The 20,221-nt window shown below is 41.6% G+C and overlaps 1 protein-coding gene across 2 annotated transcripts; it reads left to right on the forward strand.

Moving 5' to 3' along the window:
* The first annotated feature begins 255 nt into the window (after positions 1-255).
* On the forward strand, positions 256-14,225 carry grhl1 (grainyhead-like transcription factor 1). 2 transcript variants are annotated; one of them, XM_079286252.1, is made up of 16 exons: positions 256-409; positions 2,606-2,795; positions 3,040-3,113; positions 3,422-3,555; positions 3,643-3,878; positions 4,356-4,438; positions 4,776-4,929; positions 5,031-5,142; positions 5,308-5,402; positions 7,162-7,405; positions 7,870-7,997; positions 9,185-9,213; positions 9,428-9,513; positions 11,413-11,498; positions 11,992-12,056; positions 12,835-14,225. In XM_079286252.1, exons 1-16 carry the CDS (start codon positions 390-392, stop codon positions 12,947-12,949), a joined length of 1,851 nt encoding a protein of 616 aa, XP_079142378.1. In that variant the 5' UTR covers positions 256-389; the 3' UTR covers positions 12,950-14,225. The 2 variants fall into 2 exon arrangements, with proteins under 2 accessions (XP_079142378.1, XP_079142377.1); XM_079286251.1 differs by lacking the exon at positions 256-409 and adding an exon at positions 1,042-1,181.
* The last annotated feature ends 5,996 nt before the right edge of the window (positions 14,226-20,221 follow it).

Genomic DNA, 20,221 nt, shown 5'->3' on the forward strand with positions numbered 1-20,221 from the left:
TTTCTTTCCCAATTAATAACCCAGTTATTAAAGTTATTAAAGTCCCAGCTGTGGAACCCTGCTCCTCCTCTGGCTCACCCCGAGTCCCTCTACAGGTAGGCCACCAGGTGAGCCAATCACAACCTCAGAGAGGGCAATTGACAGTATGGCCCCGCCCTCCCGTCCACCTGTAATCCAATCCGCGCGCCTGTCACAGGTAATACCGGCCTTAATTTCTCAGCATTGCCCAAAAAAAAGCGAGAAAAGCTGACAAAACCCGTTCTCTCAGAAGGGGACACATTGTTTGTTGCCGCAGCCCTCATCCAGCGTTAGCGGCGGAGTTTTCCTTCGGCAAAGAAGACGGATCGGATTTTCAGTACCAACTAGAAAGTCCAGTTCGACCGACCGAAATGTCACAGGAGCATGACAAGTAAGTGTCCTGACTCTGCATTTACAGCATGCATAATGAGCACGAGACATTATAGGCTTGAAATACTTACTCTTAATATTGTGGGAATTTTTTTTACACTGTTTTTGTGAGTTCATGGCACTGACGGATTACTAAAACCCTTTACACGCCGTGGTCCACCTGTGACCTGCAGCTGCTGTCTGATATTTTAAAATGTGTTCTGATGTTTAAGTGTTATTTTTAGGATTATTTATCATAGCCTTTTTTTTTTTAGGGTGAGTTTACTCTAAGACTTGGCTGCCAAGCTGGAAAGCGATTATATATCTCGTAGTTTCCCATGGTGTAACTCCGCTGATTTCACCTGTCATGTTCAAGCCTGTACAGGTGTATCTCCACCTGTCGTGCGAGCAGAGGCGCCTGTTAGAATGAAAACTGTCCGGTGATAGAGATGGGCGGTTTATTGTTTGATTTCGCTTTAAGCTCGAACAGTTATGTGGATATAGTCTCGATGATGTTTGTTTAGGAATAAACATCAACCTCAGCAGCGAGCTGTCCGCTAAATAAACTGTCTCTGTAGATGGTTGTATATTCATGACGGAGTTTTGATCAACAGCTTCACTTAAAAAGTAAAAGTAAAAAGCATGTTGGTAAAAATGCTTAGCCTAAATTCCGTATGGTTTTTGAGGGCAATAACGAGGGAAGTTTTGAGGGGAGTGAAATTGTACACCTGCTAGGCGTTGGCTCGACTTTACCAACACAGACAGAAGTCTAAGCAAGCACGGGGCCATATGAGGTTAGTGGATTTTACTCTACATCACTCAAATGTTTTACGTGTCAGAAATGTGACACTAAAGGCATTTCACAGTTGTCTAAATATTATATATATATATATATTTTCATATTCTTGTACATTAAAAAAGAGAAATCATGCTGCGTTACTGACTACAAGTGAAATCTAATTTCAATCGCTGTCTAAAAAAACAATCAAACTCTTTTTTTGTTTTAGAAATGGATTACAAGTCCTTCGAGTTTTATTACCAGTAAATAATGGATATTATCAGGTTGCCTTTTATGAATAGCACAATTAGATATAGGATTACTAATTATCACTTAGCTTTAACAATTGAGTGGGAAAAAAAAGCTGTATTTGTTGTAGATACTGAACATGGAAACTGAGCCAGTCAGCTTACACTTTGTCATAATCACTAGTGGCAGAAAATCAGGCAGTTGGATTTAGTGGCCGGATGATTGAAGGCGTATTGTAAGTGTAGTTTCCAGAGTTAGACAAGGAAAGCTAATGATAGATGAAACTTCAATAACAAGAGCTGGACTAATGACTTTACTTTTGTTGGTTTAACACATTATAAGTAAATATAAGCTGACCAAACGTTCAAATTTACTCAGAGTTCAGTGTTGAAATGATCAACGTTTCTCACTTGTTGATACTGCGTATTCATTTCTTTTTTTAGATTTAAGACCTGAGTTCAATGAGCTTAAATGAACACGTTATGACCATTACCAGCAGATGAGACACATCGAAAACACAAGCTGGTATATGTTCTTATTGGTCCAACTCAGTCCTGTTTACAAAGCAAAGACTCTAAAGGCCTCACAAGATGGAAGAGGAAGAGGAGGAGAAAGACGCAGCCGGTGACTTTGAATAAAAACTCATGGTTCTCTTACGAAAACACTAGCATTGCGCTGGAATGTGGCAGGGTTAGTTGCGTCACTTGCGGTCAGCTTCTCAGCCAATGAGAAGTTCCCGAGTCGTCACACCGGACGAGCCTGTAGAGCATCTCTCACTCGAGACACCTCGGTGGTTTGATGGCTGAGATTTGTTGCACAACCATTGAAAAGCTTGAACAACAGGTCTTACGTATAAAGAACATCTCGTTGGTTGATCTCTGGCTCTTATAACCTGTTTGTCTGTTCTGAACGAGGTTGTGATTGTAGGTCTAGGCTTTGTGAACTCGACTTTAAGTCAGTGAGACAAATCAATCTGTGGAATGCTTGAGAAGAAGCTCTTTAAAGGAGATATTAATCCCAGAGTCTGTGTGCTTTTTTTAAAAACATGTATAGTGTCCATACTGTATAAACCTTAAACTGTTGACAACTGAAAAATAACGTGATAAAAACTTTGATATGCACTGTTAAAAAGCTTTAACGGCTTAAAAATGAATTTGTATCCGCCACTTATGACACTCTATCTTCTCACAGTAAGCGTGCGGTCCTGGTTCTCCAGAACGAGCCGGGCTATGGCGGCCAGCGTCGCTCCTTCACCACAGAAGACGAAGCCTGGAAATCCTTTTTGGAGAACCCGCTGACGGCTGCCACCAAGGCCATGATGAGCATAAACGGGGATGAGGACAGCGCCGCAGCTCTCGGCCTTCTGTACGACTACTATAAGGTAACAGGAAAACCTTAGCAGTGGATCTGGAAGCAATCAAAAGTGTAAAATCTTGTATCGGGAGTTAGTTACCAAATCCTTACAGGCTTTCTGTGATCTTTTTCCATACTGACATCCGACCATTAAGCAGCATCTGTGAGGCAGAGCTCATGCCATGTAACTGATCTATAGACAGCAGGATGACCCGGCTTGTTGGATGTGATGTGGTCAGACGCTGAGCGGCTGTGTTTACCCTCCCATACAGGTGCCCAGGGAAAAGAGAACAATAACCCAAAACAAGCCAGAAGCCCTGGTCTGTGATGTGGAGCCCAACAAAAGGTAAGCAACAGCACGAAAAGCAGAGGGGAACCACGGCAATGAGGCAACAGAGGGATTCAAGCCCTTTCACATTCTCATATAAGTGAGCAGTGCAGAGTGCAGCCTTAACTGCTCACGAATTCATTTAAAACTGCGCACATATTCATTCGTGGAGGAGCACCTTGTTTCTCCAAAACATCTCTTCAGGACAAAAAAAACCAACCTCGTTTTTAGCATGAACACAATTGTGGAGTCTAATTCACTCGATTTAAAGTTAAATAATAATATAAACTTTATTCATCAGGCGATCTTGTTTTTGTTTGTTGCAGACACCAGATACAGGCCGGACACTCCATAGCTCCACATCAGGAAAGCGGTATGGAGAGCAGGATCCAGGTCCTCAAGGGGCCCTTCAATGTTCTTCAGATGGCCCATGACAAGAGGGCCCAGTTCCCCTCGCCAGGTCTGTTCACATTCAACAGCATAAACAGAGACGAGCAGCTTAAAAACAGAAAATCTGATCGTCAGTTTGCTGATTTTGTCCATTCAGACACAACCGTCACCGTTTCCATTGCCACCGTGCCAAACTACCCGCCCGTCAAGACAGAGGGGCCCACCCATGGCTTCTCAGTGACCGTGCCAAACAACTGCGCCGAAACCGACGGCCACGTGGGCGTCTTTGACCGCCAGCTCACCCACAACGCCATGCAGTTCAGCCCCAGCACCCAGTCCCGCACGCCCCCTGACTCCACCTTCTCCGAGAGTTACAAGGATGGTTCCCAGGAGGTGTGTGTTTCGATCCCCCTCTTTCTAAACCCCGCTAATGCTCTCCCTACAAACCCCCCCCCCCCCCCCTTCCTCTCCTCTCCGCTCTCAGATCTCTCCCATCACACAATAGGATATTCACCTGATCCCATGGAGCCAGCGGTGGGCTTAGCCTTCCCTGGTTTTATTTGAACATGCCAAAATAGCGGCCAGTGTGTTATTATGCCATTGTCTCACAAACACAATAAAGTGCTGTACTCTTCTCCTTCAATAGCCAAAGCCCTTTCTCTCTCCTCTTTTTCTATTTTACCTGCCGGCGAATTACCTTAGAATAGAGTAACCCAACGAAACGTCTGTCCAGGAAAAAGTGAGGTCGAATTGAAGGAAGGCTATAAAAATGAAAAGAAAGAATTGAAAATCAAAGCAAAGTAGCTGTTTCATATCCTCTTCTTGCTGGGCCTCACTTCACTCTTTTTCTGTTTTCTTTGTGCGCTGCAGGTCTTTTCCTTCCCTGGGGATATCCAGTTACGTATGGCGTCCATGGCGCCTGAGGACTACACTCAGTTTAACACCGTGTCGGGGTAAGTTCGCACTGCCGACTGCCCAGCGTCCAACTTCCACCGGCGTTCAGCTTTTTAACACAACAGCGCAGAACGGCCTCATTCATGGCAGTCACAAGGGAGACACCAGACTACCCTCCGTGTGAAAGACAAGAATCGGCACACACGGGCGTCATCTGGCCCCGCACACTCGCGTTTTAGCTGCACTTGTTAATGAAGCGTGCCCCATTATGCTTTGGTTTTTGAATGCTATTGTTGCATTGTCATCCAGTTTTACAGAAAATAAAAGCCTTTTCTACATGTTTTAATCTTGATGTTGGCTTCATTCTGCTGCTTTTTTTTTTTTACCGTATTTTAGGAACAACTTTGAGTACACTCTTGACGCGTCCAAGTCTCTGCGTCAGAAGACAGGTGACGGGACGATGACGTACCTCAACAAGGGCCAGTTTTACCCGATCACCCTCAGGGAGATTGACAACAAAGTAATGCACCAACCCATCACCAAAGTCAGGGTAAGAATAAGAAATAAATCTAAAACAAGACAACAAACTAGGATTAATCACTTAAATCAAATGCTAAATTATCATTTTAACCTTTGCTCATCCGTTGCCAGAGTGTAGTGATGGTGGTGTTTGGAGAGGAGAAGTGCAGAGATGATCAGCTGAAGCACTGGAAGTACTGGCACTCCAGACAGCACACTGCCAAACAGAGGTGTCTGGACATTGGTAAGAACCACTACTTTTATTTAAACTGTCAATCACATGAAAGATATGCACTATTTAGCAGAACAAGAGTGCTGCAATAAAGTGTCAAATTAGTAGCTTCATTCTGCAGCCTTTAAAACCTCAGCATGCTGTTAAATTCACTCAACTGTTGTCTTATTGTGACAGCTGACTACAAGGAGAGCTTCAACACCATCGGTAACATCGAGGAGATTTCCTATAACGCCATTTCCTTCACCTGGGACACCAATGATGAGGCCAAAGTAAGACAGTCAAAGAGACACTCACAGATTCACGGATATACATCTGATTGACACCATATTCAAATCACAAAGCTGCTTCTGACATCATTTATGTAAGCACAAGAATGTGTTTGGTCCACAGGGTTTTCATATACTTCCTTGTCTTGAACTCTTAAGCCAAAAATCAACTACTCCTCCTTTTTTTTAAGGTCTTGTGTGTTTTGCCAAAGACCAGAATTTAGGTTTCAGGTGTTAACACCCCTTTGTCGGTGACCATCAGCAGCTTTGTTCATTGTGATCCTCCAAAACAGTCGTTGAAGAAGATCGGGGCCTAAATAGAAGAGTGCTGTCACGCCGTTCCTCCCCTCCTCTTGTGTGTTTAGTCTTGTTGCGTGGAGACATTGAGGTGTGTGGTGTTTCTTGACTCGCCCAACCTGCCTGTCTCCCCTATTGTGATGCTGTGTGTTAAGGTATTTCTGCACACCAAACAGGTGCAACAAAGAGTGCAAGAATGAGGAAACTCAGCGGGGGGGTGTGGACGAAGACTGGATCACACAGTTAACAAATAAAATCCTGTTCAACGGGTAGGAGAGATGACCGAAAAGAGGAGCTCCTGTCCTCTCTCCCACTTCCATTTTTCATTTGTTGTTGACCCTCATGTCGGCGCTCCCTGGCACCAGTCCACTGTCAGTCCGAGATGGAAGACGACTGACAAGCTAAACAGACGAAGAGACAACATGGCGCCACGGATCATCTCCAGCGTCTTGGTCTCTGTGAGCTACAGCTTAAACAGTCACAAACGTCTCTCACGCACACACACACACACACCAGGATGTGAGTCTAACTGTCTCATGACTCGAGGCCTGTGTCAAATAGGATGTTCATCCTTGTGTGTATTTTTTGAAGCACCACCCTGCTGCCTTGTTTGAGCATCTCATCAATTAGATGGAAAAAGTGTGTGTGTGTCTGTATTTACCTCTCTTTATCATTTTCTCTGTGTGTGTGAGCAGGTGTCTGGCTTTCCCCCAGGGGTGATTGCTTTGCAGCATAATATGTATTGTGGCATATTTGCGATAGGCAGCCCCTCCCTTATGTTTACCTGCTCTGGGGCAGTTAACTGATGTTATCAAAAAGGATGACAATTATTTCTTTAATGCTTTTAATGAAGTACAAAGCAGCCAGAAACCCCAAATACAAGAAACAAAACGTAGGCACATCGAAAAACTTACAGATCTTCACCCCAAATATTATCATAGAACAATTCAAGGTTGCAGAAAATATGATACACCAATACAACTATAATACAGTGTATTTACATGTAAAGGGCCTATTAACACTATCTATATGATCTGTGATAGCTGCTGCTCACCCCTTGGTTCCTCTCTATTAGGTGCTTTCAAAATGTTATGATCGTGTGTTTTGTTGACACAATGACAACCTGTTTTCAACACAAGCACCAGGAGGACGAGGGAGCATCTCCACGAGAGAAACAAATATGAGCCTGTGATTACTGTAGTCGACCAATGGAGGGCAACACGGAACACTGAATGTAGGACTGAGCAGCAGAAAGGCCTTCAGTGACGCTGACGTGAATGATTGACTAATGAATGAAAACCTTCATGATTTAGAAGCAGCTATTAAAGAAATGTAAGTTGCAGTTGACTTGAATTGACAAAGCTTGTGGATGTTTTTATTGTATATGTTTTGTTTCTCCAACTTTGTACGGGTGAAGATCGCCATGTTCTCTGTGCTTTAAACACAACTGTTCCTCCCTCCACAGATCTTCATCTCCGTCAACTGTCTGAGCACCGACTTCTCCTCCCAGAAGGGGGTGAAGGGTCTTCCTCTGAACCTGCAGATTGACACCTACAGCTACAACAACCGCAGCAACAAGCCCATCCACCGCGCCTTCTGCCAGATCAAAGTCTTCTGTGACAAGGGAGCCGAGAGGAAGATCCGAGACGAGGAGAGGAAGCAGTCCCGCAGGAAAGGGAAAGTCGCTGAGCTCAACCCTGGCCTGGCCTGTGAGTCACTCTCGAGTACTTCACCTTGTATAACATGCACGAGCAGGGGACTGAAGCTGCTATTATTTGATCTAGATTATTTTCCCACCTAATCCCAGAGTTTAAGTGTGTTAGTCATAACAGATCGTGGACACTGGCAGTGATGAACGCACTCACACCACTCTTGTCAATATCCACCTTGTCTGATGAAAAGCACCCAAACAGCAGACAGACAAAGTCAGACCTTAAGACTCACATTGGCCTTAAATATGCTCAGACACACAACTCTAAATGCTTATGTTGCTCTGTGTTTGCTGGATGTGTAAACTACCAACTTTTCTCGAACACGTTTGCTGTAACAACGTTATACGGGGATTCTATGTCAATGGCATAGCCATAACAATACATTAATGCCGACTTTAAAGACACTGAATGGACACCGAATAAAAAACTAAACTGCTCCCTGTCGCGTCCTTTCCTTCCAGTTGTGGATGCCAAAGTTCCCATTCTCCAGAAACGCAACGATGTGACCATCTTCAAGATGATGACCGACCACGAGACCCAGCCCGTCCTCTTCATTCCTGACATCCACTTCTCTACCTTCCAGCGCCATGTGAGTGCCAGTCACAGACATACAGCTCCAGCATGGATCAACACGTCTTGCCTGTCGTTTCTGACCATAAACATTTTCTTTTGCTACATTTATGTAACATTTGTTGCATCTTAGATGGTCCATGAACAGTTTTATTTCTGCCTCCACCCACTCATCAGCCAGCTGGGTCGAGGTGACATGATTGCTCGCTAGTTGGCAGGAACATTGAGTTCTGGTTTGGAGCTCTGAGTCCTAGAAACCAATAGCTGTGTTTCAGACTGCTTGCTCACAGGATGAATCATTTACCAGTGACTCAAAAAGAACCGGGGGGTTCAGAAGATACTACCTGTACTGCAAGGATACAAGGGTGTGTGTGTGTGTGTGTGTGTGTGTGTGTGTGTGTGTGTGTGTGTGTGTGTGTGTGTAGGCCTGGCCTGGACACATCATTTCAGGCGCTTTTCATGTTTTCTTTGACATGTAAGGTGAGCTGCTTTATTTGTAGTAAATGTCTCTGGAGGAATAAATAATTGGACTACGTATGGCCTTTGAGTGCCCCCTTCTGGCCACATTATGAGCTGTCGCAGCTGAAGAACTAAAGTCTACCTTGCACCGATGAGGCCGAGGGAGGGACAGGAGGTTATTTTTGGTGTTACCGAAGACATTGAACCTGACTGAACTGCTATCAGTTTCTGATAAACTCTGGGTTTACAGGGTTTCCTCTCAGGATATAATTCTACTAACAGCAACGCCTGCAATCGGTACAGTTGCAGAGAAAAAAAGGCTCCACGAGAACAGCAGCTTTCTGAGAATTAAAAAAAAAGACAACTAAATATTTTTCATTGATTTTACATTATTTGAGACAGTGAATTGGTTGAAGGAGTTCCATGCACTCTGTAATTTACTGTACAACTGAACACAGCCAGCACATATACTACAACGTGTTGCTGCAGTGTAACTTTGACCTGGCTGACTGGATTTGCTGCCGGTATGCAGAATTAGTTCTGCAGCAGTGACAGAGTTGTACATGTTTAAACATGCATTGCAGGATATATATTAAAATGATTTAATTTATATTGGGTACCCAACACTCAGACATCTACAGCTGATACTATTAAAGGCATCTCTGAATCTATATATAGTTGGTAGTTTACTTTAAAAACTCTTAACTTCCATCTGAGTTCATTTTTCTGTTTCTGTTTCCTCTGCAGCCTTTCCCGACAGAAGACGGAGAGGACAAGTGAGTTCACTGAGGCACTGATTTTACACTTGCTTTTGAAGTCGTTTTGAACCGAGACAACCTTTGGCTCCTTCCCAGTAAAAGGAATACAGAGATACATAGCTTGTTGCTAGGAAATGAGCGTTGGCATTGTGTGCATACCTGTCAGTTTTACAGCCTGTTAGCTGGTTGTTAAGGGCATTTCAGTAGTGATTTGCGTGTGTGTCCACTGCAGCTCGGGCATGAAGAGATTACCCTTCAGTGATGAGGAGTTCGGTTCACCCCCAAACAAGATGGCGAGAGGAGGGGAACCAAAGAAAGGTACTGTGTGTGGGTGTGTTTGTGTGTGTGTGTGTGTGTGTTGCTGTAGTGTAATGCTTTGACTGTTCACATGCTCATCAGGTGAGTTGTGCTCTTCTCAGGGGAAAAATCTGTGTTAAAGTGTGTGTGTTTGCTGTGGTCGGCCGCTGGAGGCAACACACACACTCTCTCTCTCTCTCTCTCTCTCTCTCTCTCTCTCCCCCCCCCCTCTCTCTCTCTCCCCCCCCTCTCTCTTTCTCTCTCTCTGAGCCATGTGATTATTTCAGGTCTTTCAAAACACATACACGTGTCCAAAGCCTCCACTGACCCAACAAAATACCACTGATAACTACGTGCACGCACTCATGCAAACAAGTCTATGCCCTTTCCCCTACATACTATTCATAGGCAAGCAGCAAACATTGTTTCAATACTGAAATGTGTAACTATATGCTTAAAGATGTGTTAGAAGGGGAAAGTTATGGGCTTCAACTTGATCATTTAAAATCTGTTTCACACAGATTCCACATGAATACACCTGAATGCTTACAGCCAATAGAGTCACAAAGCCAGACTAAATCTTCCAAGATGGGTTTGTGGTGCAGGATTGTAATGTGGAAGCCATCTACAGAGAACCAATAGACCTGATCACATGTATACCAAACCAAGCAGTGAACCACAGGGTCATCAGATTCTGATGTTGCACAAAATAACGTGTACATTGCAGATTTTCTTTTTGTGAAATACTGCATACCTCATCAGGTCTCTAAAAGGCCATCAACTGAACAATCTCAGAAGCTAAAACTGCTCATAACTCGTGTATGACTATACAGCCATAAAATAAGCCTCAAATGAAGCATGATTCAAGGCAAGGCAAGTTTATTTGTATAGCACATTTCAACAACAAGGTAATTCAAAGTGCTTCACATAAAACCATTAAAAGCATCAAAACATAAGGCAAAAGAAAAGGAGATTTAAAAACAATTAAAGAAACAGTGTAAGACATTAAAGGAGATCACATGTATTCAGCAGAAAGCAGGACCAATTTGTCGCCTGAAATTTACCTTAAATCAAACTAAATTGTGTTAAAGGTTGAGGTGAAGTTCCAGGACTTTCCAGGACAGCTGTCGTGTTTTTCCAGTTACCGGTAAATAATTGTCAGCGCTGCGATAGTTTGGAAGGAATCATGTTGACGTTCGAGTGAAAGAACTGCCAATGTGCTGAACAGCTTCCATGACGTTATGTCCGTCTCTTGGCAGCTCCAGACCACAATGAACTGTGGCCTATATATGCTGTAGCATTAGGGAACACCACCATAGAGTCACTTATCGTACTGTTTCACTTCTTTCTGATTTGGTTTCGCTCCATTCTGAAGCTCAAACTGGTGAAAAAACTCCCATACACATAGTTACGTCTTTAAATATTTGTTGTATTTAGAGGCCACAACAGGTTGGAAAACAACACCAGAAAAGCTATTTAGGGCATGGTCTATTTTAAGAAGACTGAGTGTTGTGAATCAGACGGGGGTCTGTCCATGTATGCTGAGTGTGCGTTCTAGGTGTGCTTTGTCTGGGCCAAGTGCCACTTCTTTGAGCCTGGATGCGTGCCTGTAAAGTCTGGCAGGGTTGTATTTAGTTTACAACAGTACATCTTTAACTAATGGATTAAACATATGGGTGCATGTGCTTCACTGCTTCAAAATGGAGACAGGGATGCAGTAAAACCACGAATCTTTAAACCCACACAAATGAACCAAACCAGCAGTCAAAGCTGTTCAGACTGACGCTAATGCACGCTTCACGCCTGCCAGTGACTTTTGTCTGAGGCCAGATTTGGGGCTTGCTTTTGTGTCCAACCCATGAACATACACGATTGGCTTTGACGAATTCCCGTCTCCTCTTTGTCTTTTTCACCACACAGTCCTGCTGTACGTGCGCAGGGAGACGGAGGAGGTGTTTGATGCCCTCATGCTGAAGAATCCCACGCTGAAAGGCCTGGTGGAAGCTGTAAGTAGACTTCAGATCATCGTGCTGGTAGTGGCTGGTATTGCGCTTCATGTTTTTGTTTCATATTGGAGGTCTCGGTCCAATGCACTTGAGACCCAGTTCTCGCTGTGTGTCCAAGAAACAATGGCAGGTTAAATAATATGTGAGAGGACACCGACTCTAGAATACAAGGAGTGGATCGGGGAAATGAGAGAGAGAGAGTCAGGGACACAGGCGATGCAGTAGTGGAGGGGAGGGGTGGGAAAAACAAGTTGTGGAAAAGAGCAAATGGAGAAAGCGGAAGAGGAGAATGTGGGACAAGGGTGTGTAAAATGCAAAAATAAATAGAAGCATGAAAAGAGGCAGGTGTGAGGCTGCTTTGGGCTACAGAGGTCTATGGAGAACCAACAGTGGAATTGATGAGTTATAACAGATGAACCAGTCAGGATTATAATTGTCTTTGTTAAAGCGTTTCAATAATCTAACATTGATTTGTGGGGTTTTTTTCAACCAGATTTCAGAGAAGTATGAATTACCTTTGGAGAAGGTTGGAAAAGTCTATAAGAAGTGCAAGAAAGGGTGAGTTTGATTTATTAACACTGTACTACATTATGTGTAGGACCTTTGTGAAGGACCTAACATTAAAAACCAAATATTCTTCCCACAGCAGGATTTTCCTCAGGGACTCTCTCAAGTTTATTTATTTTTACCTTTACACTTACTTGCCTGATTCAACTTCCAAACATATTCATAATGGGTATTTATTTGGTAGTTTGTGAGTGAATTGAACATTAGCAATCAGACTAGCTGCTGCTGTGATGCTTATCAGCCAATCATGAGCTGTGGGAACAGAGACCACACAGGCTTGATTGACATCATCCCATAATTGGGATGTTGAAGGTAAATTAAATTGTGCAATGATTGCATTTGCATATTTAAGGTAGAACCATGCTCTTGAGCTAAATCTTGCTGTGGTGCAACACATCTTAAAGGAATGTTTGACAATTTGGGAAATATGCTTATTTCTTGACTAAAGTTAGAAGAGAAGATTGATACCACTGCTGATATATATTTGATCAGCAAACATGTGGCTGTAGCTGGTTAGCTTAGCTTAGCACAAAGACTGGAAACAGGGGGAAATAGCTAGCTTGTCTCTATTCTACTGCTGGCTGTAGCAACATTTTCAATAAAGTGTACAAGAGTATTGCTTGATAAGTAGATTATTGTACAATTATTTTACAGCTATACATGCATACAGTAGATTGTAGGTTGTGTAACTGGGGACATTAGTCTTTAGTTCTTTTGGGATGAGGATGAAATGAACAGGTCACTAACCCCCATATCTGATATATAATAGGATCCTAGTGCACATGGACGACAACATCATCAAACACTACTCCAATGAAGACACGTTCCAGATCACCATGGAGGAGATGGGCGGCATGTACAAACTCACCCTCACTGAGATCTGATTGGATGGGAGGAGGTGACATCACCCAGACCAGAGGGATGGAGGATGAATGAAATGAAACCGTCAGGAGTCGTGGTTTACACGTCTAGTTATGCAGCGATTATGGACTTGATTTAAAACTTAAATCATGTTGACTTTGTGCTGTATAAACGTCAAACTAATTTTAAAAGTCCCACAAGAGGTATTTAAAAAAAGCCATAGCTCTTAATAGATCACAATGTTGATTAGATATGGAAGTTAGACATTTTGATTCGTTTGAAAACCTTTTTTGTGCATAGGAATCAACAAGTGAGGACATGTTTTCATCGTGAAGACATCTTTATTTTGTATCCAGTAAGTTGCACCTCAGATAATAATGCCTACTTTTGTAAATTTGTGTGAAGAGCATTTGTGGTGCTGCTATACCTCATGCTATGCAAGCAGCAGTGTTTCTTTTTATAAGGGGAAACGGCTCGTCTTTTGCTTCCTGAAGCCATAGCACTGATGATTACAATCTGTAAAGTTGGGGATTCTGTGCCCAAAATGAAGACAGCAAATCGTTGATGGAGCCCCAGTGGTTCAGTGTATTAATACTAAACAACATGGCAGTATTTAGTGTGCAAAACTCTTCAACCATCATACAATTAGGGTAGAATAATGTAAATGTTTGTTGTACTTTTTTAGCATAGGATACATGTTGTCTATGAACGAAATTACTTAAAATGTGTCTTTTGTCAGATCAATATAAAAATGGCCTTTTTGTAAGTATTAAATAGTCATTAAATATATATATATCTCGATAACGATGCTAAAACACAGCTACCGTTCCCCTGTAGAGTAGTTTTCTGAATGTCGATGAAATAGGTCAATGAATGTCTAGTACAGTCACGCTGTTCTGGAAGTGCAATATGACATTTAGGTTCAGACATTCGGAAAAATAACATCTCCTCTATTGCCATAACTATGGTATATAATACATAGAATCTGATAAAACGAATTGTTTTTTAAGGAAATATCGTTGTATATATCCACTGAAAAAAATGGATCTATCTGATCCCTCCTTTTGTATTTCAGTACTTATGTGTATATATTTATTAAGAGATGGATGTGGGTCATTGTTTTTTTAATTTACTATATATATCCAAATTTCTATTATTCCTATTAATATAATGTTTTTTTCCTTTTTATATGAAGTTATTCTCACCTTACATGTCAAGGGATAAAAAGTTATTAATGTGTTTTTTTTGTAAAGGATTTGATGCACAAAGTGACCAATAAAAGCTCTCCAGCAGCTTCTGTTTTGGTTGTCTGAGACATTTTCTTCCTTGTGATCTCTCATACTGTTTCACATATTTCATTCCTTTTCAAACACAGCCCACATATAGCTCAAACTGTCCATTTTACAACAGACCTGTACCCTATGAGTAGGAAATATGTGTGTCCACAGGAACAGATGTCAGGGTATCAACCATAATAGGAACCATAAACAGGAAACAGGCATGCCAGGACAGCCTGGCTCAGAGGTGCTGCTCTGTCGGACACCTCGGAAATAAATCGGCCATTATTTAATATTTTAGTCACATTACTGGCACGGTGTAATGTCAATCAGCCGGACCACCACTTTGGTCCAGACGGAAATATCTGATCATCTATTAAATGGATTGACATTAAATGTCGATACAGACAGTTGGGGTCTTTTAGAAGTGATGGTTACAGTATGACAGGCATGCGTAGGCTATATTTCCTCTGTTTATTATGACTGTCAGATGTTGGACTCATGATGCCACCACCTAAGCACATGACACTCTCTAAAGTCTCAGATGTGGTAAGGAAAGGCCGAAAGACTCATTTGGTTACAATTCAACCAACTGGTCACGGCAACATTGTCATGCTGCCCTGTTGTCCGTTGGTGCAAAGCCATCTGGTGTGTCTCTCTTTTACGGTCTCTCTCGTTCTCTCTTGAGATGTCCTTGTTTCAACCCAACAGTTGGTGTCAAGATGTGTTTTTACACTGCCTCTGTAGTCTTCATGGTGTTGCATGACATGCAGTTTCATTGCTACTTCTCTCACATGGTAACTGAGTATATTCAGCCAAAACTGACTTTTCTGAGGTTAAGTTCAGAACCATTTTGGGTTCTGCCCTCTTAAATTGCACACTCTTATGATATTGTGTACCCTTGGCAGACCAGACCACAAGTGACCTACTTTGATGCTGTTCAAACATTCCAAGTGCAGGTCTAGCTCTAGTTTCACACTTTGAGAAAACTAAACAAATTCCTCCTTCAATACTGCAATCCTTCTCAAGTTGACACCGATTTTGTCTTGTACCATAACTGGTATCAGACTGTAATCCAGATAAATATGGTAATGTCTTCATACTGAAAGACTGGGTTATGGTACAAGAGTACTCAGTTAAGAAATAAACAACAAAGTGATGAGATCTAATTTGGAAAGTATTAAATTACATTTCTTAACAATCATCTTCTCATCAAAAATCTCTGTATGTTTTTTTTTGCAATTCCAGCAACAAGGAGTTCTAATATTATTAAACAGAGATTTCTTTAAGAAAGCTGCATTGTCCTCACTGTTTGAGTCAGTTTGTTCCACCGAGTGTTTGTATGATTCATATATTTCCTTTTTTATAGAACCACTCTTCAAAGTAAAAAATCCCTTCTGCTGTGAAGTTATTTACTTGCCAAGTGTGCACTTGATGACATAACAGGAAGTGTATTTTTTAATTTTGCCCACTGAAAATATGTCCATTTCAATCTAGCTCTGGAAATATATACACACCCACTGTACCCACGCAGTTAAACCATGACCTGTTAATGTTCTCCCAGGACACTAGAACTTTGAAACACTGCTAATAATATGAAAAGTTACCTGAATATATTGTGGAGCGGAGAGACCACCTTCTACAGTCAATCACACATTTATCATTGAATTCATCCAAACTACATTTCCCAACAGTGTCTGCCGAACCAATTGAATTGAGCAAATACTTGTTAAAAAGAGATAATTAATAAGGAAGCTGAAAATAGGTTGAGGTTCAGAAAATAACGTAATTTCTCTTCTTTTATCGTACACACACACACACACACACACACACAGACACACACACACACTCACAATGACAGTTCTGTACTTGAAGTCCATTTGCAGCAGCACATGGACAGATGAGTGAAGTATTAAAGTGCTCCGTGTGTGCACACCAGCAATGGTTGTGTGTGTGTGCACAATGTGTGACCTATCTCTAAAATAAACGCTCCTTTGTCTCAGTGAATGAGAAGGCCGTGTCCCTTTATTCAAACACCAAACCTGTCCAAGCCATTAATGCTCCTTTCCATCTGAATAGAAAAGTCTCGTGGTGTATGAAGGAGAGAAACCGGAGCTCCTTCCTTCCTGCTGCTGTCACACGTAACAATCGACACTGCTTCAGTGGAGACAATTCACTCAACTAGTCACTATTTAATATCAACATTTCATTTGTGCAATCAGTTATATTGTGTTTTTTTATCAGTTTAATAATCCATAGCTTGATTTGTTTATTTTACTTATTTGCTACATGTTCGAAGTAAATAAATACATATGAAATGAAACGTAAGGATTGTTAGTGTCTATTCATATTCATCAACATGAATCCCATTACTTTATGAAATTATATAAATTTTATCAATGTTAATACACGGTATTGTGGGGCCTAATTATTCACTGATCTTTTATAAAGGAAGGTGCAGTGTTTCCTCTGCTAAATGAGCTAATAAAGGAAGCATTGGAGCACCTTTCCTTTGCATTTAGAGAATTTGAACAGCTCTTATCACTCAGTTAGGACCCTTCCTAACCAAAAAGGACTATTCCACCGCAGCCAGAGTCTCATAGCAACAGATGAGAATCCCATTCCGACCAATCAGGAGCCTGGTGCATGTAGAGGAATCCCTGTTGTCCCTCCATTCAAACATGTAGGAGACGAGAGGGTGGGGCCACGTGTGTATGTGTGGTACACAAAGCATCCTTCAGTGTAGTGTTGACTGTAAGAGATGGCTCCAACAACAGGCCATCTGCGGTTTGTTGTAAGGCAATATGTACACAACATGTTATCAAAAATCTCTGTGTTAGGAAATTAAAGCTTTTCTCACCCCCCTGCCAGACAGAGTGGTTGTGCTTTTGTACCATAGACAGCATTTTAAACATTGACATTGTGAGCTCTTGTTGTGTTTCAAAGTTTTATTTCTGTACATTCAATGGGATTCACATAAACATGCTACTTTCAGTGTGACAGAAACCACACCAAAGATTGTCCATGTTTAAGAATCCGAGGCTATAAACCACGTGAGTATACAAGAGATTGCTCTCTGCAAAAATAAAATGACTATTATCCACCCTGGTTGAAAGCCTCAACCTCCACTGATTGATGAAGACCACCTGGCCTTTTAATCTTCCCACATAGCTTTTGCAGCATTATCCGAATGTTTTTTTGCCATGTTATTGAATTGTGGTTTACTGTGAGTCTAATCCAATATTTAGTCCACTATCTCTTATTTAATTTCTTATTTGTGCTAGTTTGTCGTATGCGCACATGACTTTAATATAAGTTGTAGGATATAAGGTAATGGATAGGAACTTGTGCTACATTTGATGGCCATTCTGTATCTTTAGAAGGAGCTGAAGCAAAGGCTGACTTGGGTTTAAACATTAAAGTGAGTAAATCAAATGTAATTTCCATTTGAAGCTGAACTTTTCCTTTAAAATGCTATACGATGCACTTTACTCGTACAGTTACTGCACTAACAAACACAATACATGTGGCAGGGACTCTTTCCCCATGCATAAATAATAGATTGAATGCCAAAACAGCATTCTGAGATACAGAAATCAGAAAAAAACACCATGTCATTATTTCAGGAAGAGCACTTGCACATATCAACTCTTGTCGACGCTTGTCATTATTTTTTGTGTAACATGGTCTGTCTGAACAACAGTTTTACTTTTTTATGTGCTTCTCCATCACATTTTTCACACTTATACACAAAGCAGAAGAGTTTTCCTATCGTCTTTTCTGCCTGTGTCCAGTATTTACATTAATCTGAAATAAAAAAAGCAATCAAAGAAGGCTACAAAAAGAGGAAGGAAGGAAGGAAGGAAGGAAGGAAGGAAGGAAGGAAGGAAGGAAGTAGGGAAGGATGAAGGATCTGTCTTTAGAGGTTGTCACACTACCTGGGAACGCTTTGCTTGCTCTGCCCTTTCCCCCAGATGCCAGCTTGTAGTGGTAGCGCGGAGGAGCGGACAACTGGGTATTTGTATAACATTGGCATCAGCTTCTGTGAAAAAGATATCATCACTACACCTCATAAAGTTATCGTGAAAAAATATATTTCAGAGGCATAAGAGCCAAGTGCTACTCGACAACAATAATCAACAATAATCTGAAAAATCCAGTTTGACTCAGCATTCCATCACAACAAAAATGTAAACCCATTGACAACGCAATGAAGTGTGTGCTCTTACATGAATGTAAAACAATGTAAATCTAAATTTAGGAACTCAAGATATTTTTTTTAAATTAAGTTTTGTGTTGATTGTGCTCAAACTTGTAATGGCAGCCGACCTAATATGACAACATTTTACATTTAGAGTGGATGTACTTCGTTTGGACATAACACTCTTGACTAGATGACACGGCCTATGGCTGCCTGTCAGAGCTCTGGGGCCTTTAGTGAAATATAGCCCTTTGGTGATATATCTAATCCTGCTGGGGCAACTTCCCCCTCTTTGAGTCTGCTCTGGGAGTTCCTGAGTAGGGGGAGTTGGCCGGACAGGGGAGGTGTGCGTGTGGAGGCCCAGATAGGGCCAGCGTAACCTTTCCTCCAGATTCCATAACTGAGTTGAAGCGGCCTGCCCCACTTATATCACAAACAGGCTGCTGTGCTTAGGCCCGCGCTGCCTGTCATGCCGGCATGCTAACACGTTTTCCTCGTAACTCCTCCCTCTCCCACTCTCTTCTCACTAACTGCTGGCACTGCAGCTACACTGCCACAGTGCCAAGCCCTCATTGCTCCCTTAGGTCATGCTTATGTGAGTCATACTGAGGCAAGGCCTCTGTTAGCAGCCAGGCGCTGCCAGGGCCAGGCTAACACACCTGCTATACTACCTTCTGCTGCAAGCAAGTTGCAAACAAACACCAATTTACCAATTGTATGCCAGGTGTGAAAGTGAGGTCATATTAGTTGTGTTTATATGTAGAAGCAGGGAATATCAGAAACAGAATATGAGTCTGATGCTCATAAAAATGACACTGGGTCTACTATTCTTTTTACCAAAGGTAAATTTATATTGTTTTTACCAATTGGTAATATTTACACATTCTTGTGGAGCCTTTTTTACATCAGGGCTTCCAGAAATTCATTAGGACTTCTGACACAGTTTCTCTTTGTCAAATTGCAGTTGGTGACATAACAGCATGTCGGTCAAGGCCAATTTGAGTTTGACATGTGCTTGTGGGAATGATCTCATAAAAATTGTCAGACAATAGGCCACAGCCCAACATACATCACCTTTACATAAAGTGTAAAGAATATATTTACTAACAGGAGAAAAAAGCACAATATCCTTTTTTAGTGTAGTGCATCTGTACACGTGAAGTCCCATGACAATTAATTTGTCTGCAAATGTAATAGTAATAATATAAATCAAAAATACAATATAGTCCACACTTATATAAGGGGTCAATGAGGTTGGCTCCACCCCAGAATCCCTTAAAGAGTGGCTACACCCACAGACAAAACAACTGTGAAAATCATGTGAAATCATGCCATGAATAGGGTATAGAAGTTAGATATTTGCCAAATGTATGATTTATAATTAGTGGTCTCTCCTGGCTGACCTGATTTGCTGCAAAATCACATTGATACATGTACTTTTTATGACATTAATACATTATTACACTGATAACATGGTTATGGGCTACAGTGATAACATGGATAAAAGAAATAAATTAACTCACTATTAAGCTTAGTGAGTATGTGTTTGTGCAATATGTTCATTCAAGCACTTGTTTCTCTGCTTTTCCTGTGAGAAAGCTGCACAAACAGCTCAGAAAAACAAGACAGAAACTCACGCTTCAACTGGTGTTGCATTCATGTATTGTGGGAAACGTAGGACAAATAACTCTCGCCTTACCCCCTTGCTTTCAAGTGGACAGCAAAGCTTGACATTTTTTTCCGCTGGCAAGTTTAATGTTTAAAGTTATATGCAATCAAGACAAGCAGAATATGTAAATTTCTAATACTCTAAAATA

This window comes from Melanostigma gelatinosum (assembly GCF_949748355.1).
Source record: "Melanostigma gelatinosum genome assembly, chromosome: 16".
Classification (NCBI taxonomy): domain Eukaryota; kingdom Metazoa; phylum Chordata; class Actinopteri; order Perciformes; family Zoarcidae; genus Melanostigma; species Melanostigma gelatinosum.

What these genes read in the sequence shown, in the direction of transcription:
- grhl1 (XM_079286252.1), top strand. Translation starts at nt 390, where the DNA reads ATGTCACAGGAGCATGACAA. An exon ending in ACAAGGATGGTTCCCAGGAG is followed by an intron (nt 3,879 to 4,355) that starts GTGTGTGTTTCG and finishes TGTGCGCTGCAG; the next exon opens with GTCTTTTCCTTCCCTGGGGA. An exon ending in AGGAGGGGAACCAAAGAAAG is followed by an intron (nt 9,514 to 11,412) that starts GTACTGTGTGTG and finishes TTCACCACACAG; the next exon opens with TCCTGCTGTACGTGCGCAGG.